Source organism: Schistocerca gregaria, chromosome X (genome assembly GCF_023897955.1).
Source record: "Schistocerca gregaria isolate iqSchGreg1 chromosome X, iqSchGreg1.2, whole genome shotgun sequence".
NCBI classification, from domain to species: domain Eukaryota; kingdom Metazoa; phylum Arthropoda; class Insecta; order Orthoptera; family Acrididae; genus Schistocerca; species Schistocerca gregaria.
In genome coordinates this window covers 335822554-335848680 of record NC_064931.1, presented here as the reverse complement: position 1 = coordinate 335848680, position 26127 = coordinate 335822554, and the positions used below count along the sequence as shown (strand labels likewise).

Below are 26127 nucleotides of genomic sequence, written 5' to 3'. Positions count from 1 at the left end.
CCTGATATCACTTCAATTGTACTTGATGATTTGCCATCTATTACTACGAACTGCGACCTTTTTGACAGGAAATCACGAATCCAGTCGCACAACTGAGATGATACCCTATAAGCCCGCAGCTTGATTAGATGTCATTTGTGGGTAACGGTGTCAAAAGCTTTCAGGAAATCTAGATATATGGAATCAACTTGAGATCTTCTGTCGATAGCGGCCATTACTTCATGCAAATAAAGAGCTAGCTGTGTTGCACAAGAACGATGTTTTCTGAAACAATGCTGATTATGTATCAATAGATCATTCCCTTTGAGGTGATTCATAATGTTTGAATATAGTATATGCTCCAAAACCCTACTGCAAACCGACATCAGTGATATAGGTCTGTAGTTTGATGGATTACTCCTAATACCCTTCTTAAACACTGGTGCGACCTGCACAATTTTCCAATCTGTAGGTACAGATCTATCAGTGAGTGAGTGGTTGTATATGTTTGCTAAGTAGGGAGCTATTGTATCAGTGTAATCTGAAAGGAACCTAATCGGTATACAATCTGGACCTGAAGACTTGCCCGTATCAAGCAATTTGAGTTGCTTCGCAACCCCTATGGTATCTACTTCTAAGAAACTCATGCTAGCAGCTGTTCATGTTTCAAATTCTGGAATATTCCATTCGTCTTCCCTGGTGAAGGAATTTTGGAAAACTGCGTTCAATAACTCCGCTTTAGCGGCGCAGTCATCGGTAACAGTACCATCGGCACTGTGCAGCAAAGGTATTGACTGCATCTTGGTGCTTGTGTACTTTACATACAACCATAATTTCTTCAGATTTTCTATCAAATTTAGAGACAATGTTTCATTGTGGAACCTATTAAAGGCATCTTGCATTGAAGTCCGTGCCAAATTTCGCGCGTCTGTAAATTTTAGCCAATCTTCGGGATTTTGGTTTCTTCTGAACTTCACATGCTTTTTCCGTTGCCTCTGCAACAGCGTTCTGACCTGTTTTGTGTACCATGGGGGATCAGTTCCATCTCTTACCAATTTATGAGGTATGAATCTCTCAATTGCTGTTGCCACTATATCTTTGAATTTGAGCCACATCTCTTCTATATTTGCATAGTCAGTTCAGAAGGAATGGAGATTGTCTCTTAGTAAGGCTTCTAGTGACACTTTATCCATTTCTTAAATGAAATTATTTTGCGTTTGTTTTTGGTGGATTTGGAGGAAACGTTATTGAATGCTATTGTTCCAATGTTACATTATTTTTCCGTTTATCAGTGGTTTGCTCTTTTGAGATGCAAGAATGTGGAGAAAAAATTTATCTGTTGAAGTATCTAGGATACTCTCATGGCATTTGGCCTTTGTAATTATGGAACTACACAGAACTGAATCTGTTTCTATATTTTCTTCAGTGATAGGTTCTTAATTTTATCCTTTCGAAATAACTATTATCTGTTCCAAGTCTGTTTGGAAAAAAATGAAGGATGTACAAGAACCCACAGAATAATAATAAGGCTTCTCAAAGTTTGTGAGAGGCAGGCTGATGTTGTGGATTCACAATATTTTTTGTTTAAACTCAGTTTTCATAACAGGTAAGGGAATAACATATATGGGTTTATTTCATTTCTCATGTGTGCTATCAATTCTATTAGTAGTTATTAAAGCCAGGATGCTTGTTGTCGTTAATGGAATTCGATGAGTTGAAGTAAAAGTAGCCATTTAGAAAAACTTCTGAAGTATAATCTACAGTATCAGGCAAAAGTTCTTGCAGTACATTATGATATGTTTCCTGTTGATTATTATTGGGTGTTTTGAAAAATATCAGGCTGCTTTCAGTTAAAATTAATCACCACAACTAATATCTATCTCCCTCCTGCCAAATTTTTCTTGAGAATAATTCTACTATTATTTGTGTTCCTCAAGCTGCATTTTCCACGAGAGAAAGAGAAAATGTAAAAGAAAAACTAACAAATCTGTTATATGTAGTAGTTAAATAAAAACTTTATCCATCAGTAGAAAATGAAAAAACATAGTTTCCAGAATGATTCTTTCACTTTATTACTCCATGCACAAGAAAGGTGACAGTCTGGGTTTAAATGCTAGCCTAATACATAGTTTAATACTTCATAAATATGAATAAAACATTCAGAATTGATCCAGAACACCTGAAACTCAACAAAAGGGAAATTCTTCAAGAAATTAGGTAATCAAATGCAATGAATTGGGAGGAACTTTCAGAAGTACTGAAAAACACTTTGAGATTAGACAAACCCCCAAGAAAGAGAAAACAAGGGTGGTGGAATAGGGCATGTGATCAAGCACTAGAAGAGAGGATACAAGTATGGAAAACTTTCAGTAGCAAAAAAAAAAAAAAAAAAAAAAAAAAAAAAAAAAAAAAAAAAACAAAAAAAAACACTCTAAAGAAATGTCAGAAATGTTTGAAAACACAGAAAAGTTCATCTAAGGCAATACAAAGAGAAAAGTGTAGATGTGGTATAAACTGGCTCAAAGAAATTGAACAAGAGTTAATCAAGAACAACACTAGAATTTTTTACAAAATTTTCAGAGGAAACCTGACAGGATATCAACCATCTTACCGGTGCTTTCACTGGCCTTATGGATCACTGGAAATCAACACAATAAATAACTATCAAATTGTAACTAAGAATTTTCACTCACTTCTCAACTGTGAGCCTCCAATGTTGTGGTTGTGGTCTTCAGTCCTGAGACTGGTTTGATGCAGCTCTCCATGCTACTCTATCCTGTGCAAGCTTCTTCATCTCCCAGTAGCTACTGCAACCGACATCCTTCTGAATCTGCGTAGTGTATTCATCTCTTGGTCTCCCTCTACGATTTTTACCCTCCACGCTGCCCTCCAATACTAAATTGGTGATCCCTTGATGCCTAAGAACATGTCCTACCAACCGATCCCTTCTTCTAGTCAAGTTGTGCCACAAACTTCTCTTCTCCCCAATCCTATTCAATACCTCCTCATTAGTTATGTGATCTACCCATCTAATCTTCAGCATTCTTCTGTAGCACCACATTTCAAAAGCTTCTATTCTCCTCTTGTCCAAACTATTTATCATCCATGTTTCGCTTCCATACATGATTACACTCCATACAAATACTTTCAGAAACTACTTCCTGACACTGAAATCTGTACTCGATGTTAACAAATTTCTCTTCCTTAGAAACGCTTTCCTTGCCATTGCCAGTCTACATTTTATATCCTCCCTACTTTGACCATCATCAGTTATTTTGCTCCCCAAATAGCAAAACTCCTTTACTACTTTAAAAGTCTCATTTCCTAATCTAATTCCCTCAGCATCACCCGATTTAATTTGACTACATTCCATTATCCTCGTTTTGCTTTTGTTGATGTTCATCTTATATCCTCCTTTCAAGACACTATCCATTCCGTTCAACTGCTCTTCCAAGTCCTTTGCTGTCTCTGACAGAATTACAATGTCATCGGCAAACCTCAAAGTTTTTATTTCTTCTCCATGGATTTTAATACCTAATCCAAATTTTTCTTTTGTTTCCTTCACTGCTTGCTCAATATACAGATTGAATAACATCGAGGAGAGGCTACAACCCTGTCTCACTCCCTTGCCAACCACTGCTTCCCTTTCGTGTCCCTCAATTCTTATAACTGCCATCTGGTTTCTGTACAAATTGTAAATAGCCTTTTGCTCCCTGTATTTTATCCCTGCCACCTTCAGAATTTGAAAGAGAGTATTCCAGTCAACATTGTCAATAGCTTTCTGTAAGTCTACAAATGCTAGAAACGTAGGTCTGCCTTTCTTTAATCTATTTTCTAAGACAAGTCGTAGGGTCAGTATTGCCTCACGTGTTCCAATATTTCTATGGAATCCAAACTGATCTTCCCCGAGGTCAGTTTCTACTAGTTTTTCCATTCCTCTGTATAGAATTCACGTTAGTATTTTGCAGCTGTGACTTATTAAACTGATAGTTCAGTAATTCAAAACCACAGTCTCTTAAAGAAGTAAAGGAAATAATCAACTCTTTGAAGAACAACCTATGACAGGATCATAGCAGAAATATGGAAATTAAATAACAATAACCTCACGTAAGAAACTGGCAGAATCATATCAAACATTTGGGAAACTGAACAAATAAATGCAGAGTGGAAATGTGCATTAATTTTGCATTTCCACAAAAAAGAAATGAAAACCAATCCAAATAATAACAGGGGAAAATCACTGCTCCCTGTAGTACACAAAATTATTTCAAAATCCCTGTTAAGTTGACTAGGAGAACAGACAGACCAAGTAATTGGAGAGTATAAGGCAGGGTTTTGCAAATGTCTATCTTGCATTGAAGAGATATGGAACCTAAAGACAGTCTTGCAAATGAGTTGATGTAGAAATACTGTGGTACCTTTTGTTGACCTTAAAAAGCCTTCTGATTCAATAAATAGGCAAACATTATTCCTCATTTTAGAGGAATTTAAAATTGACAGAAAAACGAGGTTAGTTATCCAACAGGCATCAAACCTCCAAAGTCAAATTCATGGGGCAAATGCCAGAAGTATTTCATATTCATACTGGTGTTTTCCAAGGAGATGTCCTCTCATCCCTTCTTTTTAACATGGTTCTGGAAAAATTGTGAGGACATGGGTAAAGGAGATATAGGGAATTCAACTTGAGATTAAAAAAAGAGCAGAGAATCAATTTGAAGTGTCTGGCTTTCACGTACGATCCTTCCATTTTAACCAACAATAGAGAAGAAGGCAAACTTGCACTGTAGAAGCTCCACACAAGCCTGCAGATAGTTTACCCATTACAACTCAGTATGGGAAAGTGGCACAAGTTGTGCACTTAAAAGATATAGGTGAGATACTCCAACCATCGAGACTAAACTCCATAGCAAGTCGAGAAAGAATCTCTAAATTACAGAAAGCATATAAGCTCACTAGAATCATTAGAATGAAAAATCTATTTTTGTTAATACAAAACTAAGCCATTACAATGCAGTCATTCTACCAGAAGCTATCTAGGCTGCAGAAACTACAGTGATTCGTGGCCAAACCAAAATCAGAGATATTGAAAAACAAGAAAGAAAAATTCTGAGGAAAGTATATGGACCAGTGTTTCGTTAAGGAATTTGGATAAAGTGACCAAAGTGTACCTACAAAGATATAGAAACAATAACAAATACTTTAGAAAGATAAGGATGCAGTTTTGTGGACATATCAGCAGGATGGACAAGAACAGGCTCACAGAGCAAATCTTTTGTGTAGCAAACACTAGCAAGAACAAGACAAAGTGGATCTCTAAGGCAGAAGAGGCCAATAAGGAACTCAGAACCACATAAGACAACATAAACAACTGAGAACAGTTCTGGGACATCATAAAGACACGCACACTTAAACAAAAATGTAGTGAGAAAAGAACAGGAAATAAATGGTCAGAAGAACACGAGAGAGAGGACAGCGAGTGTATGAAGAGAATTTGGAAAGAATGAAGGAAGAAGAAGAAGAATAAATCATGACTACTGAAATTAAGTCACTCTCTTAAAAGGAAATAATTGATGCACACACACACACACACACACACACACACACACACACACACACACACACACACACACACAAAGTTAAGCATGTCTTGAATTGAGATAGATGTCTTATGCTGCATATTTTAATAATACAGAATACTATGCAAAGGAAAACTGCACTATATGCTGTCTTTAAATAGATTATGAAATGAAAAAGGAACCTTATTTGAAAAAACAAACAATATTGCAATGTCCCACAACATCAAAAAACATGAAATGATGTGTTCAGTGCACTGTTCAATAACATTTAGGTCCTCCATGAACCTTCAGGCACTCTTGAATGTGATGGGGCATGCTAAGTACCAACTCATTGCAGACCTCTTGAGACATACTGACCCACTCCTCAATGGCAGTATTCATAGAATATGTTGATGACTACAAATCACTCTTTTGAACAAGCTCCATGCATGCTCTATGCAATTCATATTCGGTGAGCATACTGGCCAATCCATTCTTCATAACACACGTCCTGTCAGATACTGACACACACTGCAAGCATGATGAGGTTGGGCATTATAATCCTGTAGTGCAAACCATGCCCCTGCAGTCTCTGCAAAATCACTAACTACAGGTTGAAGAATGTTGTTTTCAATCACTGCAGCAGTCTGGTTGCCTTCAATTGGAATGAGTGGTGTGCTGTGGCCATACGTGATAGCTTTCCAGAATATGATTGAGGCATTGTATTGTTAGTGACATTCAACAGTCATTGAGGGATGCATGCATTCCCCTGTTTGCCTCCATATGCAAACAGAGTTTACATCAGGGTTCAAGCCTATTCACACTTCATCTGCGAACAACATTTTAATCCATTGGTCTTGTAGCCAATGTTCATGTGCTCTAGTCCATCTTACATGAGCATCCTTCTGTTGTGGATGGAGCGTTGGAGTCTTGAGAGGTATTCACTGTACAATCCCCCCATCATGAAATCTGTTGTATACAGTTTGGGTTCTTATGTTAACCCTTGTGTCTTCTCGAAGCTCATGGCACAGAGTAGTCACTGTCTTTGTAGGGTGTTTCCATGCAGATATCATTACATACTGGTCCTGAGCTGCTGTAGTTTTGCGTGGATGGCCTTCCGTGATGTTGATCTGCTGTTGAATGCATTTCCTGGAACTTTTTCCACAGCCTGGAGACAACACTGTGATTAACGCAGACAATGTTTGAAATATCAACTTGTCTCTCATTTTGTCCCATTCATGTGATGGTTTTGATACAGTCAGGCATGAAAAGCCTGTTATGAGGAATTCTGCTGCTCATGGGCAACTGTGCATTCACAGGAACCCGGCTCTGATCTATTGTGTTTCTTAACGAGCCGTGATTCCTCAGCCCCTGATGAGGCAGAGTGACAACAATGAACAAGTTCACATTATGTACACTACCATATTTCTATGTAAACACAAAAGGAATGTTCATAGCTACTATTGGTGGGTAATTTGGAAATATGCTTCTGTGGCTGAATCATTATCATGTATGTCACTTTCCCTTCTAGTCAAGTAATGTATGCTGGAGAGCCTCTGTGATATTTAAAACACAAGAGAAAATCACTTGTACTGTGAAACTTTAATTTAATCTTTAAAATATGCCAGAATGGTCAATTGGGGCAGATTAATGACCACAAATGGCATGGCTACTAATTGCAGCTCAGGTGAAGCACACTGCTTTACTTTGGCAGGAACTTTTGTCATGGTGATACAGTTTTTAATAATGGACTAAATCACTAAATCACATTTAGGAGAGTAATGTTAGTTTTCAGAGTCATCACACATTATTAATTATAATAATTGAAGAATATGATGGCAAGATGAAAAAGCAGATTGTGTACAACTGGATGCCAGTAATGAAAATAATATGAATTTCTTTGTAAAGATGTAAAAAGCTTTTGTATCTCCTAAAAATATGAAAACATGTGAACATGGAATACTATCTTCACTCTGTATTTGATAATGACAGCTATTATCCGACTGTATAACACAATATATCTGTAATTTTTTGTCACTGTTCTTATCTTTTCACATCGTCCCTTTCATTATATACCTTCACATTCTGCTCCTTCTTCTTTCTCATTTTAGTCAGTTTGTTCCCTTTTAGTATCTGAATAAAGGAGTTTTGTTCTGAAAACAGACTTCTTAGGCCAATTACTGATAGCTGAAGTGTGGTGTCTATTGGTAGTGGGATTACAACTTCATTTAACTATCGTGAGACATGTTTCTACTTCTATTTCATGTGATGCAAATGATGCATTTTGTTGCTGGGAATAACACCATACTGATTACAACCACAGAATCACATATGTTAATAATCTCTGACTTGTATTGAAAATTTTGTTCACAACTTTTTCTCTTAGTAGTAAAACACTGATGTCTTTGACTATCCATAATGATGTGACCATGAACTTTTTAAAGAACTTCCGCTTCATAAAGAAGTCTGTGCATTTTGCGTGGCTCTTTATGGACAATAACGTATGGTTTATTGTGATATTGTATCATGGACATGTTTGAAAAATGTAGGATTGATTACTTACCTTAAATGCAATGTTCCAGTTTATATCACATTTATTTTTATGATCAGAGCTATTTCATTTTCAGCTGTATTTATTACTTTCATTTTGTTTTTTTAGTGCTTGTCCTTTTTTTTTTTAATCCTCTCAGTACTATCCACATCAATTTGTAAATTACTACAGTAAATTTCCAGCTATTTATGAATTTTGTAGCACAATGTTTTTTACTGTATGCTCATTTCTAATTTGCGAGCTACAATTTAAACACAGAATGATGTAAGTGTATTGAGTTTTGTGAGTTCAGATTTCATAGGCAGCGTATATAATTACTAAAATAAATAATATATCCATTATATTGTATCCAATAGCCACAAAATAATTATACTGCAAGCAGTGATAATTTCAAAACAAACAAAGATATAGTATTAGCAGTACCTGTATTGTAATATTTGTATTTTTACTAATTGAATTATCCTTTGCCATTACTGAGTAATGAACAAATTAAGATTTCACATGTAGCCTACCACAGTTTAGTACACAGATCCTAAATCATCAGTTAATTAAAACAATTATTTACATATCACTTAAATATTACTGCTTGTCTCCACACATGTAGGTATTTGGAAACATTGATCTGGACCCTGAAACTTCCATCACCCGGCATAACAACTTCCGCAGCTTTGTTCAGGGTCTAATGCTGCTTTTCAGGCAAGTTAATTCATATTTTCTATCAGTTTACTGTTTTGGAAATTTTACTGAAAGGAATGTTTCAGTGAAACTGTGATGTTCAACAACCATTTATATATTAAATGTGAACTAAATCTATGGCCATTAATGTGAAAATATCATGCCTGAAAGCAGAGAAAAGGGGCATTAGTAAGCTCCTGAATCCATTCAGCAATCTTTTATTTGTTGTTACAGTAGTTGCACTTGGCTTGCATAACATTTGTATTGCCACATTAGTTCCCCTTAAGAAATTTAAATTGTATGTTTTTTGTTGATAGTTGTTTTGCTTTACAAATGTTTGCTGTATCAGTCAGTATATAGTTCATCTGATTGTTTGTGCCTAAGATTTAATATTTTTGTTGCAATACTTATTGCTGTAAAGTGATCGTAGCAGTTCTTGTTATCTGTGTACCCAGTTTATTATGAATGTTATAAAGTAATTAGGAACACATGCTTTAACATTTTCACCAGCATTTTGAAGCAGCTTTAAGTCAAACTATGGAAAACTAGATATGAGTGCTCCTCTAATATCTTGTTGGTGGTAATTTTGACCATCAACGAGAAGACTAGAGGGAACTGTTTGATTTAAAATGATTACAAAAAAGTAATACAGTTATTGAGTTTTGTAGAAATAGTACAGACTTTGGCTTTCAGGCAGTAAAATTTAATTGAAACTTTGGAGTGGAATAAATGTCCACAAAGATATTTGGTGATATCACTGTAGTTGAGCATGCACTGTTCTTTGCTTGGGATGAAACTTGAGTCATACTTAAGATACAGGAAGCAAACAACAGATTCTTTTAAAAAATAGAAACAAGACCTTTTCTTCTCAAGAATCACTTTTGAAATAAACTTGAAATTGGGAAGGAAATGGGATGTCCTTTTTTTTAATTTTTTTTTTTTAATCAGACAAAGAGACTTTTCTTTTCAAGGAGCACTTTTATAATAATTTTATAACTTTAGATATAAAACAAACAAGTATATGCTTATGGTGCATACACTGTCTTTGAATGGAAGTTCCACATTGCATGGTAAGTACAATCTGGTGAAGCAGTCTGCATCTGCATTTCGCCACTAAATATTGTTGCATGTCATTGTGCATGTCTGGTAGTTTCTGTTCAAATGTGTGCTCATCTAAAGTTGCAAGTGTTACTCCAATATTTTTATACCTGCATTGCATTACTTTGTAATCATTTGACCAAAAATTTTTTTGGTGTAGACTTTCTGTGTATCATGAAGATTCCTTAATTGTGTCAGTTACATAAAAATATTTTCCCAACAACATTAACAGTTTTGTTTTATTCATAAGCAATATCACTTGTCTTCATTTCATGTGAGACTCACATATACACTCTGCCAATCATGTTTTTGTATTAACAGTTACTCTTTACACTGAATGTCTGTAACTGTTAAGCATAGTAATGTTCTCAAAATATAATTTGGAATTTAATTTATTTTTGTTATATTGTTACATACTGTGAATATACAAAACAATATTTGTCAAATGATCTCCAAGAGTATCTGTCTTCTTAGTATTTATATCAGCAATTTTTCTCACTGTGCATTGTCAATAACTCTTCAGATATATGTTTTCCATAATTGTTGTTATTCTCTTAACATAAAATTAGAAATTCATAAATATGCAAAGAAAAAACCTAGGAGTGTTTGCAGTCAAAACATTTCTGTTGCCATTTGCATTTGTTACAGCATGAAGTCATGCATCCATGAAATTTTGTTTTTTTATTTATTTGAGAAATGTGTGATTGATGTCACTATCTTGCTGGAATCACATGTCATCTAGATAAGAGTCATCAAATTGACTCAGTTCAAATGGCTCTGAGCACTATGGGACTTAACTTCTGAGGTCATCAGTCCCCTAGAACTTAGAACTACTTAAATCTAGCTAACCTAAGGACATCACACACATCCATGCCCAAGGCAGGATTCAAACCTGCGACCGTAGCGGTCACATGGTTCCAGACTGTAGTGCGTAGAACTGCTCGACCACCCCAGCCAGCGACTCAGTAATAATAAAAATCGTTATTTGTCTATTACAACTTAGCGGTCTTGGGCAACTTCATTTTTTTGTATATTTACATCAGTCATATCATGCCATAAATACAATGAACATTTACAACAAGGAGCACATTAGATACTGTTATGTAAACATTTACCATTACTAATAAACTGAAACCTACAAAACTAGATCTGTTGACACTGAAGTTCAGAAATCTTGTAGTGAGTAATAAACATCTTTCAATTACAACTGTTCCAGTTTACCCTTAAAAAGATTTTCATTGAGTTGTTTTATACACATATCAGAAAAAGTTTTGCATCACCTTGGTTCCGAGAGTTCCAGAACCTGTACAGAAAATTGGAATAGAGATCAACATAAACATTGTTTCCGCCCTTTTTATTGCTCATGAAAACCACACATTGCATGTTGTATCACCATACACCGAGACCATCAGAGTTGGTGGTCCAGATTGTTGCACACACTGATACCTCTAATACTCAGTAGCATGTCCTCTTGCATTGATGCATGTCTGTATTCATTGTCACATACTATCCACAAGTTGATCAAGGCACTGTTTGTCCAGATTGTCCCACTCCTCAATGGTGTTTCGGTATAGATCCTTCAGACCGGTTGGTGGGTCACATCGTCCATAAACAGCCCTTTTCAATCTATCTCAGGCATGTGTCATCCATGAAGATGAATGCCTCACCAATATGCTGCCAATATGGTTGTAATATCTGTCAGAGGATGGCATTCACGTATCGTACAGCTATTACGGTTCCTTCCATGACCACCAACAGCGTAAATCGGCCCCACATAATGTCACCCCAAAAATCAGGTATCCTTCACCTTGCTGCATTTGCTGGACAGTGTGTCTAAGGCATTCAGCCTGACTGGGTTGCCTCCAAACAGGTCTCCAATGATTGTCTGGTTGAAGACAATGTGAAGAGAATGTGATGCCAATTCTGAGCAGTCCACTCAGCAAGTTGTTGGGTCTATCTGTACCACCCTGCATGGTGTCATGTTTGCAAAGATGGACCTCGCCATGGATGTCGGGAGTGCACATCATGCAGCCTATTAAGCACAATTTGTGTCATAACACAACATCCTGTGGCTGCACAACATGCATTATTCAACATGGCGGCATTGCTGAGCCATAAGCCATAGGTGGTGGTCATACACTACAGTAATAGCCCTTGGGTGGCCTGAGCGAAGCATGTCATCAACAGTTCCTGTCTCTCTGTATCTCTTCCATGTCCAAGCAACATCACTTTGGTTCACTCAAAAATGCCTGGACACTTCCCTTTTTGAGAGCCCTTCCTGGCACAAAGTAGCAACACGGACATGATTGAACACCGGTATTGACCAGCTACACATGGTTGACCCACAGACAACAGGAGCTGTGTTCCTCCTTCATGGTGGAATGACTGAAACTGATTGGCTGTTGGACCCCCTCTGTCTATTAGCTGCTGCTCATGCATGGTTGTTTGTATCTTTGAGCGAGTTTAGTGACATCTCTGAACAATCAAAGGGACTTTGTCTGTGGTTCAATATCCACAGTCAATGTCTATCTTCAGGAGTTCTGGGAACCAGGGTGGTGCAAAACTTTTTTTTGATTTATGTATTTTTTGGCAACCTTGATATAGATTTTTCTTCCAGCTGTTAGTGGACTTCAGTTTTCAATTCTTTGATTAGACCATATCCTATGATACTCACCTCTTGTTGTACTGTGTAATTACAAATGTCTCTTTTTATAACCCTTAGTTCTTCATTCTCTTTCATAAAGATAGTTGTCTTAAGGACATACAATGAGTATGCAGTCAGTGAATTATACTTGATGAAGTAACTCCTACAGGACTGGTGTTTGCTTGTATTAGCAATTGTTCTATCTGCCATCTTCTGTAGCCAAAATGTCCTGGCTGTGTAGACTGTGGGTGCCTCACCCCACATTTCAATCCTATATTTATTTATATATTATGAATTCCACAAATCCATATTGTGATGAATCACAAGAAGTGGATTGATCTCTAGCATTCTTGTTTAATGTCAGGAGGAGTTATTATTTTATGAGACATTTTTGTGCAGTAAGTAAATGTTGCAGCTAATCATTTTACAGATGTAGTTGATATGTTCTTTCCATGTAACATGTTCATCAGCCTTCAGTTGTGGACAGCGATTCAGTATTTATGTTCTCTTGTGATTGGCTATAATTTAACAATAAGCCCACCACAACAGCCTTGTCCTTATTCTGTGTAAGTTTATGCATAACAAGGTATTCTCTGATGAGGTCAGAGTTGTGTTTCTTGTTTTGCACTGCTATCTGTTCAGTATGGCCCCAGCTAGTAAATAATGTATTGTCAGCATAATTCTCTAGCCTTTACTTTTGTGGCTATGTCATTAATATATACAAAAAAAAGTCCTAAGAATACTTCCCTGGAGGACTCTTGCATGTTGGTGCTACTGTTGAGATCTTGCCTTCATTCTTATAACATGTCAAGTAAAACAACCTCTCTTCTATCTTGCAGTTAAGAATTTAAGAAATTTACTTCCAATCCTCCTATATGAAAGTTTGTAATTTTGATAAAAATGCTATATAATTAACAGAATCAAAGGTGTTAAACAAATCTAGAAAAATGGCTTGGTTTTCCTTAATCTAGTTTGTTTAGTAGTTCATGAAAGAAAATTAACACTGGTGTTATTATTTATCACTTTTTTGGGGTCAATTTTGTGAGTTATTTAGTGAGGTTTATTCATAGAAGAAAGATTCCATTTGGTCTATGATTACTCTTTCAAGTAACTTTTCTAAGTGTTGAAGTCAATGAAATTGACCTGTAATTGTTTCTACCTCTGGTTGATTCATTTGTATACACTCATTATGTGTCTCAAATTTTCAAAAAGTCAGGAAGTGTTAGTAGTTTTATTAATTAATTTCTGCATTCTTTAAGTAACATAGATCATGTATCATCTTAACCACTAGATTTTTAATTTTAATATTGAGATTGTTTGTGTTACATCTCATTTTGTAACACTCCTTGGGAAAAATGAATTACTCATTGTAATGGACTTCATTTGTAGTGTTGATTCATTAGTTTCGTCTCTGCATGATTTACTAAACATTCTGTGAATGCCTCATATACTGTCTTTTGGTCACTCACCAACATTTCATTTTCTCCTGGTGCTATATTACTCTCTACATTCGCATTCTTTGTTTACAACATTCCAGGCTGTTTGACTAACATTACTGGGTTCTCTTATTTTTCATCATAATAATGTGTTTTTAGAGATTTTTTGGGATTCCTTGTATATTTATGTGCTGCTTTTGTACTTTGTTAGGACGTCCTAAAATTTGGTGTCCCTGAACAGCACATATAAGTTTTTCATATTTTCCTTTAATTTGTGGATGTATGAAGTAATTTTAAGATTGTTTCTATTACACAGTAAATATTATAAATAATAAATATTCAAATAATAAATTACATTCATATTCTTTTTAACAAGACATGGCCAAATGTCACTTTTTTCCAAAATTCTGTAAATAAAAATTACAATAACATTTAGGTTTGCTAGGTGTACATAACAGCCATCAAAATTACATTTTTTATTCAAACAGTCAAAAAATTACTTCCCTTGCACTTTACATTAGAATGAACAAGTATGCAAGAGTCCTCACATAATTTCCTTTTCTACAATTATGTTGTTTTTAATTGAAGATGTTGGAGACAAATTTTATCTACATAAACATATGAAGCATGACCAAATAAAGTTGTCACTGATAATTTTTGGACATGTACTCATGCACTTCTAATGTAACTAAAAGTAGCATTTGACGCAGATAATTCATTTTACTACTCATTTTTGACCTTTCTTACATGATGCACTGTTTAGTTTCAACACTTTTGACAGTATTGTGTCCCAACACTGCTCATCAGACACCATCCAGAACCTATAAGGGTAAGAGGACTCAGTGAACAGGCAGAACGGAAGATGATTGTCAAAGAACAGTGTAGACTAGGATACATGCGTCAATAAAGCTAAAGTGAGAAGCACGAGGAGGAAGAGGAAGTAGCCAAATTTGGAATGTGAATAGGACTGAGATAAATGAAGATATGAACTGGTGTTGAATGAGATCAGTACAACTGTCTGACTAAAGGATGCATTGGTGGATCAGTTTCAAACTGTGCAATTCTTAGAATTCAATTTCTTAGAAAGAAGGGATGTCCAGTATTTGAGATGTCCTGACATTATTTTCAAACAAAACAAAAACTTGAAAGTGAGTGTCACAGGGCTTTTTATGGACTGCTTGTCAGTCTTTGTGATAAGAATTGCTTCTGCAGATGTCTATGACAAAAATTTATCCTGTTGTTTCTCAAAAATTGAAATAGACTGATTTGCATTCCACAGCAGTCCACAAACAGGAAATAAAATGCATTGTTTCCATGTGATTCCGTGTCTTTGCAGATTCTGGTACATAAATGTATGGTAAATACCGCTGAAGAAGAAGCTTGGACTGCTACTGTTTTATCTCTTATTATTCCTTGAAGTATGAAACCACTGAGAGGAAGGAAAGCAAGAACAATGTTTTGCAGTGAAACATCTTTCAGATAACCAGCACAGTTATCTACAAGAAGCACAATCATGCAGCTTTCTTTGATCATTTTGTGATCAAATGTTTGCAGACATTTGCCAAATTTTACTTTTATCATTGAGCCTCATTGCTGTTTTATGTAGGTGAATGGTAGTTTATACATGATTCTGAAGCAATGGAAATTTACTGGTTTACTGATGTTAAGCAAGTTCAGTTTCTCTGTCAGTCAGCACTGGCACAATTGAGTGCTGATAGTATGTTGCATTATACCAACTTTCATTTTGTCAGCTATGAGTCTGAAAACCATCCCAAATTTTTCTGCATGAAATATGTCACGTTTTTCATACTGTGCTGTCAGTATTGTTATGACATCATTTTTCCTGGCAGCAACATAATTTTCAATCACAGAATCAGCCTCAGGACTGAGTTTTCAATACACAATTAGAACATGCTCCTTAAAACCTTCAAACCAGCCCATAAATGCAGTGAAATGTTGTATTTGCAATTTCTAGAGCATTAAATTCAATTACTGGTCCACTTAGACAGACTGATGAAGTCCTAACTTGGATTATCCATTGAATTAAAATATCTTTTAGCTCATCATATCTTTCAGCTTTCACTTTCGTGCCCTTCTTTGCCCATACACAAGTAATTTGTTGAAACATTTTTCCTTTCCTAATGATGTCTCACAAAGCAAAGATGACATTCCATGATACTGCACAAATCTTTTATGTGAAGATGTTTTGGTCTTGATGTACTTCCATATTGTAGAATGGAAGGAGAGTTGACTGATACAGAATCAATATTTACAACATAAATTAAGGATAAGGACTCGAAATGAAATACTGGAATGGACCAGCATTGGAAAAGGGTTACATGCATGTCTGAGAGAACAGAGACTGTTGACAATCCATGGCTGTACGAAATACTTCGAAATTAATTCACAGACTGTGAATTTCTTGATATCAGCTGTATTAGGTATAGAACTACCACCTAATAGTGAAAATTTGTGTGGGACTCTGACTTGAATCCAGATTTCTGCTTATCGCAAATAGTCATCTGAATCAATCTGGCTATCCATGCATACTCCCTGTAACGACTGAAAATTCAGCGTGTCCCTCAGTCTACATCCTTATATTGTAGTCCCAATTCTCACATTACTTGGATTGCCACAACTGGGAGAATGAGACAAAGATGAATCCAATTGAATGTGCAGTCCATTCTAATACAACTGATGTCAAGGAATTCACAGTCAGTTATTTAATTTCGAAATATTTCATGCACCTGTAGACTGTCATCAAAGTCTGTTCTTCCAGGCACACATGTAATTGGAGGAGGAGATTGGTGGTTAACATCCTTTCGACAAAGAGGTCATTGGAAACGGAGCACAAGCTCTGATTAGGGAAAGATTGGGAAGGAAACTGGCCATGCCCTTTCAATGGAACCATCCCGACATTTGCCTGAAACAATTTAAGAAAATCACAGAAAACCTAAATCAGGGTGTCTGGAGATGGGTTTGAACTATCATCCTCCCGAATGTGAATCCAGTGCTCTAACCACTGCGCCACCCTGCTCGGTCACATGTAAGTGCTCCAAATCTATATCGCCACATGGTATACGTCATTGTCTCATTCTCCTTGTTGCAGGAACCAAGTAATGCTATGAACATTAGGTGACAAATTTAGGGGACTGTGTTATTAGGATGTAGACAGTGTGGCATATGGAAGCTGTGGTCAGTCCAGGGAACATGTATGGTTAGCCAAATTGGTTACAGTGACTACTCACAATTATTGAGAAATCCAGGTTGCCCATATGTCACTGTTGGGTAGTAGATCTATACCTAATACAACCAATATCAAGGAATTCGCAGTCAATGAATTAATTCTGAAGTATTGCAGGAGGCATTAGACAAGTTTGTTTCCACTCTACTTTGTTGTTCAACTTATACCTGGAAGAGATTACTTTCAAAGGCTTCGATGGAAAAGGGGAGTATGTATTGGTGGGAAGAGAACAGTGTGTATAAGATTTGCTGGTGGCATGATGTTAGTGGCAGATAACTGTAAATAAAATGCTAAAAGATCTAAATTAAACTTGCGTGGAATGTGAGATGAGAAACAGTACAACAGAAACTAAGATTGGTAACTGGCACAGGAAGGAGACTGTCAAATATTAGGAGAGGCCAAGTTATTATTAGCCATGTAAGATCATTTAAATACGTTGGAATAATTATCACTGAGGACATGAGATGGCATCATGAGGTGAAAACACACATTGCAATAGTGAAAGAGGTGTTCGGTAGAAAGAGGAAATTATTATCTGGCTAACTAGATAAAGGCCTGAGGAAAAGGCATACTAAGTGTTTTGTCTTGAGTGTGGCTCTCTATTGGGCAGAAAGGTGGAGATGAGAGCATGAAAGAGTCTAGAAGAATTTGAGATGTGGATATGGAGGAGAATTGAGAGGATAAGCTGGATGGAAAGACTGAGTATTGAAAGAGTGTTGGAAATGGGTGGTGAGGGAAAAGTCTGCAGCTGGTTATAAAAGAAAAGAGATCTGGACAGGACATTTATTGAAATGGAAGTGCTCACTAACAGACACCCTGAAGGAACTAGCTTGTGGAAGGAGGTTGAAAGGAAGGAGGAAATACAAGATGACCAACAACATAAAGGCCAGCAGAAATTACGTATACCTGAAGAAGATGACAGAAGAACATGGAAAGTCACTATGTAAAAACATGCCTTTGGATGGAATACTGATAATGATGATGTATGATTTGCAGTTTCTTGACCACTGAAAGTGCTCACTTTTTATACTAAACAGCCATTGTGTGAAATCCGAAACACATTACTCTAACAGAAGTGAAAACTGTGCTTGTTCGCAAAACTTAAAGATGATGTGTCACTGTCAACTAACATAGCTTGATGGTACTTGAACTATACATAGAAAGATTTGCTGTGGTATAGCATGGTATAGCATAGTATTCTATAATATAGTATAGAAGGTAACTGAAGAAAATATGCAATAAGATGAGAAATGAAACTTTTATTCAAAGACAATAACTGCACTGAAGTCACTGTGATTTATTATGGTCCCACGCAGATTACAAAAGATGAGACATGGTTCTTAATATGATGTGTGATCACCACAGACAGAAATTCGTGTTCTGCAACATGCTTCCATTCTGCCCACAAGGTTGGGAAGGACTTGTTGTGGCTAGGCATTCCTTTTCTCCACCAGCACAGTTGATAACTTCTGCATGTGGACATGTTGGCAATACATCTCTCCAATGGATCCCACACATGATCAATGGGGTTTAAGTCAGGGGAATGAGCAGGCCAGGTCATTCACTGAATCTCCTCTCATTCCAAGAGCTCTTCCACCTGTGCTGTTTGATGTGGTCACACACTGTCATCCATAAAAATGAAGTCAAGGCTGAATGCACCCCTGAAAAGACACACATGGAGAAGAAATACAGTGTCACAATAACATTGGCCAGTGAGCGTACCTTGGAGGTCAGTACGCCCATGTACCATTATAACTCTCCAGACCATAACACCTAGACCAACAAAATGATTGTGTAAGTACCAAGTTATTTGAAGAGGTCTATGAACTGTGTTCTGTAACATATTTCTGTATTCTGTAAATACAGTTTTTGTAAGCTGAATATTACCAAAAACTGTTTCCATAAAACATTAATACATGTAAATTGTAAAATCAAATAGTTCCTTCAGTTTTGAACCACCTATACCAGAAACTATGTGCATTGCAAATATAGCTGTAGTGATGTACTTAATTAATCCTGGGTTGTGGATCATCTAATTAAAGTTGTCATTTTCTGCAGTAAAAATGCTTAAATCATCTACTTCTTGTACATCTTGTTTGAACTGACCATTTTTGTAATTTGATGAGTTTTGTGGAAAGTACTGAACTGTACTTACTTGGCCTTGTCTAAGTGCAATAAAAATCTGTTTGCTTAGAAGTTTTCAAATGTTTCAACAGCTGCCTTTTGTGCAAGAGGACTGTTATTACCTTTTGTTCCTATATTTGTGTCATCTACAGAAAATGACTAAAATTACATCTGCTGGTAATACAAGCTGAAGACCATTTATGTCTATCAGAGACAATAAAGGATCCATAACACAAACCTGTGGTATGCCTTGTCTGATGCTTCAAATTATGATTGTCAGTTTCTGTGAGGTTGGCATGAAACTGATACAGTGTTGCTCCCTGTCACGCAAATAAGATAAAATACACGAACTAGCCTGTATCAATAACTTAATAATTTTTTAACTTTTACATGAGGGTGTCATGGTTCACATAATCAATAGCCTGTGCCTTGTCACAAAATATTTCCAACAGTTATAATTTTTTGATGTATTGAGTCTATTGTATCATCCGGCAAAGAAAATACAATCTGTTAAGTTAAGAGTTCTTTCTGAAATCCAAACTAGTTCCTACTGAGAGGTTATTATTCAAATCAGGACACAATGAAATGTAACCAGAGGCCTGATGCAGTGTATAGATTATCTCTTCCTTTCTGGGAGGGATGCTGGGTCATATCTTTGTGGCTAATATGCAAATAAGATTTTCTATGCAGATTGCCAGACAATATGACACATGATATGTGTTTTCTGTTTAACACAACAGACTCATTCTCCATAACTGGCAGAACTGTAGAAGGGGGACTTTTTATGTGGAATTGGTGGAACTGATGAAAGTGAGGGGATTCATGATGGCTTGTATGCTTGGTGCAGATTCTCAGTTCCTAGGGCTATCACAAAAGTGGAGATTGATTTGCTGGAAGATGACTTATTAAGCCAAAGGTGGCCAAGTGAAATAGACTGAAGAGAAGGTACTGATATTGTTGATGAATCAGAATAAAGGATTTTAGCTAAAGGTCTGGTTCATGAAGACATTATCAGTCAATATGAATGACAGAGTGTTTTAAGGTTTTGGGCACGTTGGAAGGATTCTAATGAGCAGATGGCCCATGTACAAACTGTCCTACTAGTGTGCCACGCAAGTGTTCACAGCTGCATTTATGTATATTCCCATCAAAGCATAAGAAATTGGAAATTGCAATGGAAAATATGGTTGTTAGTGTGTATAAGGAATAAGGTGATGTGGATCCAGCCAGATGCTCAAGAAGACAATACTGAAGAGTGACAAGGCCATGGACTTGTGACAAGACACAGATAAGCTGGGACACTTATTGTGATTGTGTAGGAACTATGGAGAAACAATGCAGGAAATGGTAGGTGATAAGTGGTAATAGAAGAGTGTAAACTGCAGGTAAAGGAAGGAAGGCAGATTGCTATTTAGCATTCTGTTGACAATTAGGTAATCAGGAATAGAACGCAATCTCAGATTAGGAAAAACAAGGGAGGAAATCTGCCATGCTCTTTCAAAGGAACCCTCCCAGCATTGGACTTAAGCAGTTTAGCAAAATCATGGAAAATCTAAATCTAGATAGACAGAGGGTAATTTGAACTGTTGTTCTGCTGAATGTGAGTCCAGTGTGCTAATCACTCTACTGCTTTGCTCAGTGAACTGCAGGTCATTCTTCTAGAGACTTTGACCAACAGGTCAGAAATTTCTTCAGTGGGGACACAGTAATAAGGTACAATATAATGGGCCTCTGAGATAACTAAGTCTGTAGATTTTGAAAAACATATGCAGTCAGCTGGTGAAGGTAAGAGAGGATGTGAATTCAGTTGAGAAAGAGAGAGAGAGAGAGAGAGAGAGAGAGAGAGAGAGAGAGAGAGAGAGAGAGAGAGAGAGATTTTATCATGTATGAAAGCATGTTGGACTACTATATTGTAATACTTGCAGCAAATGCATCAAACAACTGATGGATATTTTCTGCATGACTATCACTCTGGTTCATCAAGAGAGTGGTGGAGTTGATGTCTGCATACAGATGGCTGTTTGGAACAATCATGACATTGCAAGTGGGTTCACTTTTATCAGTCATGAAACTGATGTCATTTACAAAGGAAGATATGCAAGGAAAATGAGAGATATTTGTAGGTGAGGAATTACTGGAAGGTTATCATGAAGTAACTGAGTGTGAGTGAAAGTGGAAGATGAGTGTGCTTTAGGTTCCTTGTAATCAGTAAGATGGATGCGACACATATGCTTTCACTGTTGAGGACAAGTGAAGGAGAGCAAATGTTTACCTTGTCCTGTGCAGATGATTTGTGTTTATGGTTGAAGGTCTGGTGTTTCAGTAAGAGTAAGCTTTTGAAGGATTGGTTACTCACTGTGTTACAGGTCCTTTCAGGTTTCATGCCCTGTAAGTTGTTGGGAGTGAATTTTTCATGTAGTGATACATGAAATAGGTGTACAGAAAATGATATGAAGACAATGAGGGGCTAGTGGTTGAGAGAGATAGAGAGTTCTAAGCTAAGATTTGAGTAAAATGTCAAAAGATTGGATAATTGCATCAGATGGAGTTTAAAATATTGCTGAAATCAATAAATGTTAGGTAGTTCAATTAAAAGCTGAGATATTTGAATTCAGGCTCACGTAGATGTATCTTGTTTAGATGGTTTAAAGATATATTTGCCATTATAATCAGTTTCTGCATGACAAGGTTGATGGTGGAGAGTTAATTCCTGAATTTCAAAACTTGAAACTTTGTGAAAGGTTGAGTGACATCTGGACATAGGAACTTTCGTGGTCAGGGTATCAAGAAAGATTCCATGTAATCACCAGCACATCTACACGTTAACCGTAGCTATTCCATCCAAAACACTCATTTGTCCCAGTCAGGCCATAATTTCAGGAGCAGCACATGTGTGCATATCCACAGCTTGACATCTCCTGTGCTCAGTTGCTAATTGTCTTTATTCATTCTATATTCCACACATGTGTTATGGTAATATCATACATACTTTTAAATCTTCCTTGGCATGTTTTTAATCTGACATTGATTAAGAGACAGATATTATGTCTTGTTTCTTATGTCTGTTTTGTTTTCCTTTCTTTTTAAGTAGTTCACTTTCAAACACAAGGATGAGTAGCAAAACGAAGCAAAGTCTGTACCTCTCACAGAGTGCAGCACTGTGCTATATTGTGCTATGGAGCACTGTTAGTATGGTCTTGGCAGTTTAAAAATTAAATACTATGTATTTACTTGGCCAGAAGATTACCAAACATATTTCAACATATATTACACAGTTTATGACAAATGATTTTTAGTACCTAATATAAAAATCATTTTAGTAAGAATTTGAACCAGTGTTGATCCAAACTCCATTTTGTTTAAAATAATATGTGTTCTGCCAATTTAGTTTATTTGTAACACTCAAAAATTGTGTATGCATGCAGAAGTGACTCATTAAATAAATAGAATTAAATTAATTGTTACTTTCTCACACACCAGCTTTATTATTTATGTAAGGAACTGAAAACAGAATGTGGCACAATAAATATCTTATTACATATTTATTTGTACATTTAGGTTTAATTTTTATGTTTATCTTCTTCCAGGTGTGCAACGGGGGAAGCCTGGCCTTCAATAATGTTGTCCTGCATCAGTGGCAGACCATGTGATAAACTTGCTCGGAAACCAGGATCTGAATGTGGCTCCAACCTAGCTTATGCCTATTTTGTTTCTTTTATATTTTTCTGCTCTTTTCTTGTAAGTTGACATCACAGTGCTCATGCAGTTTCTTGCTAATATTGCTTATATAAATTACAATAAATCTGTGTAGTGCCTATGTAATGAATATGTGGATGGAGAGAGAGAGAGAGAGAGAGAGAGAGAGAGAGAGAGAGAGAGAGAGAGAGAGAGAGAGAGAGACAGAGAGGGAGTTTTCAGTTATCTATTTCTATGACCTGTTTGGCCATTTCATCAACAATCACAAACTTCTAATTTGATAAATTGTACTATTTCACAACACCACAGCTAAATTTCATTTGCATATTTTATAGTTTCTGTTTATGAGCCAAACTACTCTGACCACAAAACTGCATCTTTTCATAAGTGGACATTCCATTAATGATAGCAATTTTATCTTGCAAGTTACCATGGTTCTGTGTGATTCAGAGTACTGAGTGACACTTGCATTCTGATAATCCAACATTCTGAATTAGAAATAGACATTGATGTTAGAGCACTTTTCACCTTTGGCTGAAGTGCTGTGATGAAATGTGTGCTTGCTGCAGTGTTTCAATACCTTCTTTATCAAAACTGAAAGCTTTACTATGTTATGGCATGAATTGCTTGATTGTCAAAGCAAATAAGAGTTGAAAAAAAAAAAAAGTGTGTTGAATGGAAGATAACAGAAAGTCGTTGGGGCACTGAGAAAGAGGAAAGGTAAAGGGCATTGAGAATGCAAGGACAGCTTTCACAGAAAAATGAAAGTAGACAGCTGGTCCATCTCAGTAAGAGAATTCAGGGAGGAGAGATGTAGCCAAGAAACAATAAGTAAGGAAAGAAAAAATGAGCATTAAAAAATAAGATATAAATTTTTTGGGTGAAATAAGTGAAAAAAATATTTTAATAGCAAGATAAAAGGAAATTACTGAGTTTTCAATACTGCTTGAGAAAGAAGTTGATAAGGAGCAGGAAAGGAGGTGAATGTTTGAATGCAGGGGCTGAAGGTGCCAGGAATCAGCTATGATGTTTGAGACATGTAGGATCAATAGAGCATGGGTATGTATCCAGGAGTGTAAACTATGATAAACATAACTGATAAAAAATTAGTCTTCACCCACAGACATCATCTTAATAACCTTGTTAACACTTTGAGGACCAGCCGGTTGGAGACATTCTGGGACTGAAAAATTGGCTATTTATTTCATTTTTTTTTTTAAATGACATTGGCAGGATTGTGTTTGATGTACCTTAAAGAGAGCTACATGTTATATGAGTACAATCTTTATTTTACACATTTATGTTAATTCTATATTTGTTAGCAACATTATTAATAACAAAAAGATAAAGCAATATTTAAAAAAAATAATTTTCAGTCTTTGCACACTGTCACAAATAATGGGCATTGGTGCAAAAGATTCTGAAGATTCTGAAGAATTCCAGCATCCAGATCATCAGCTCATTTCCTTCATACCTGCTTTTCTATTAGATTCTTTTATCTTCTTCAAACAAATTTTCCATACTCTTGTTGAGTGCACCTTCTTCTCAATAGGTGGGATTTTTTTCCTGGGAAGTATCATCCTAGATTTCTAGTGAGTAAGTCCTTTACCAATTTATCACAGGAAGTTATAAAAATGGGAGCTGTTCCTTTGATTTGGGTTTTGTGTTTATTGGTACAAAACAAAAACATTTGTTGCAGTTACTGTTATAACCTTTAATCACAATAATTGCGTGGATATTCACACTCTGTCTTAGAAACAATAGCTGATCACATGATCACAACTCAGTCTCTCGTATTCGACTCCGTGCCGTGACATGCGGCCGGCGCCGTTCGTAGCTACGTGGCACTCCCGCGCTCAGCCGATTTGCGGAGCGCCTCTATCGCCGTTTGTGCATACTGTCGTGGCGGCACTGTTAAATGTCGTGGCACTATCACAACACTTTTCCCCCCTTGAAAAAAAAAACACTCACTTCCTTGGAGACATGGACAGCGCGGAGACATGCATGGCCTCTTGTGAGGCCCCGAGGAGATCCCGTGCAGAGACACGAGAGTATGGTCGAAAATGTCCAGGATGGAAGCTCGTGCGTGGAACGTGCCTCCTGGATGAGATGATGAGTGAAAACTCCGGAGCAGCATCTATAGGTGTCATGGACCTGGGAGTGTGCTCCAGCGAGATGGGTCCCGGAGAAGGCGGCGTCGCGACTGGGGCCGGTTCCGGCGTACTCAGAAGCGGCAGCGATGGCGGCTGCATCAACACGGACGGTAGATCGGCAGCAGCGACAGGACTGGCATATCGGGCTGGTGGAGGCGAAGGATGGGGCGGTGGCACCGGCGTGGCCACCACTCGCGGGCGCATCTGGTCATAATGGCGAACAACCGTGCCGTCGCCCGTACGGATTTCACAAAGCCGACGGCCGCGAAGAACCTTGACCACCCCTGGAATCCATTTAGGGCGAGATCCATACCCTCGTGCCCACACGTCGGCGCCCACCGAGTATTTTCCCGCACTAGGGGACACAGTACAAGGCCTCACAGGGTGAAGCAGGTGCAGTAGAGTGCGCGGTTGGTGGCCATGCAAGAGTTCAGCAGGGCTGCGATCACCCAGAGGCGTGAAGCGATAAGAACTCAGAAATTGCAGCAGGGCGTCATCTGTGGAAAAAATCACTAAGGAATTTTTTCATCTGGCATTTGAAAGTGCGGACAAGGCGCTCGACCTCTCCATTCGATTGCGGATGGAAGGGAGGTGCGGTAACATGATGAATCCCTTGTCCAGTACAAAAATTACGGAAGGCCTGTGAAGAGAACTGAGGGCCATTGTCCGTGACGATCGTGGATGGAAGACATTCTAGCGCAAAGATTTTGGACAAAGCCAGCGTCGTCGCCGCAGTGGTGGGTGACGGACATCTAACAACAAACGGAAACTTCGAGAAGGCGTCAATCAACAGTAGCCAATAAGTACCGAGGAAGGGGCCAACAAAGTCGGCGTGCACCCGTTCCCATGGCTGAGCTGGATCAGGCCACGGAGAGGGCATTGTACGAGGTGCCGCCAGTTGTTGAGCACACTGGCCACACGCAGCAACCATATGGGCGATGTCTGAATCAATACCGGGCCAATAAACGTGCC

At 37.3% G+C, this 26127-nt stretch overlaps 1 protein-coding gene across 1 annotated transcript in view; it reads left to right on the top strand.

Moving 5' to 3' along the window:
* LOC126298058 (voltage-dependent calcium channel type A subunit alpha-1) overlaps window positions 1–26127 on the top strand; it is an 860595-nt gene that overhangs the window by 664738 nt on the left and 169730 nt on the right. The window contains exons 29-30 of the mRNA XM_049989377.1: window positions 8690–8781; window positions 22894–23044. Of these exons, the coding sequence (XP_049845334.1) occupies window positions 8690–8781; window positions 22894–23044 (243 nt within the window). The remainder of the gene's footprint in view (window positions 1–8689; window positions 8782–22893; window positions 23045–26127) is intronic.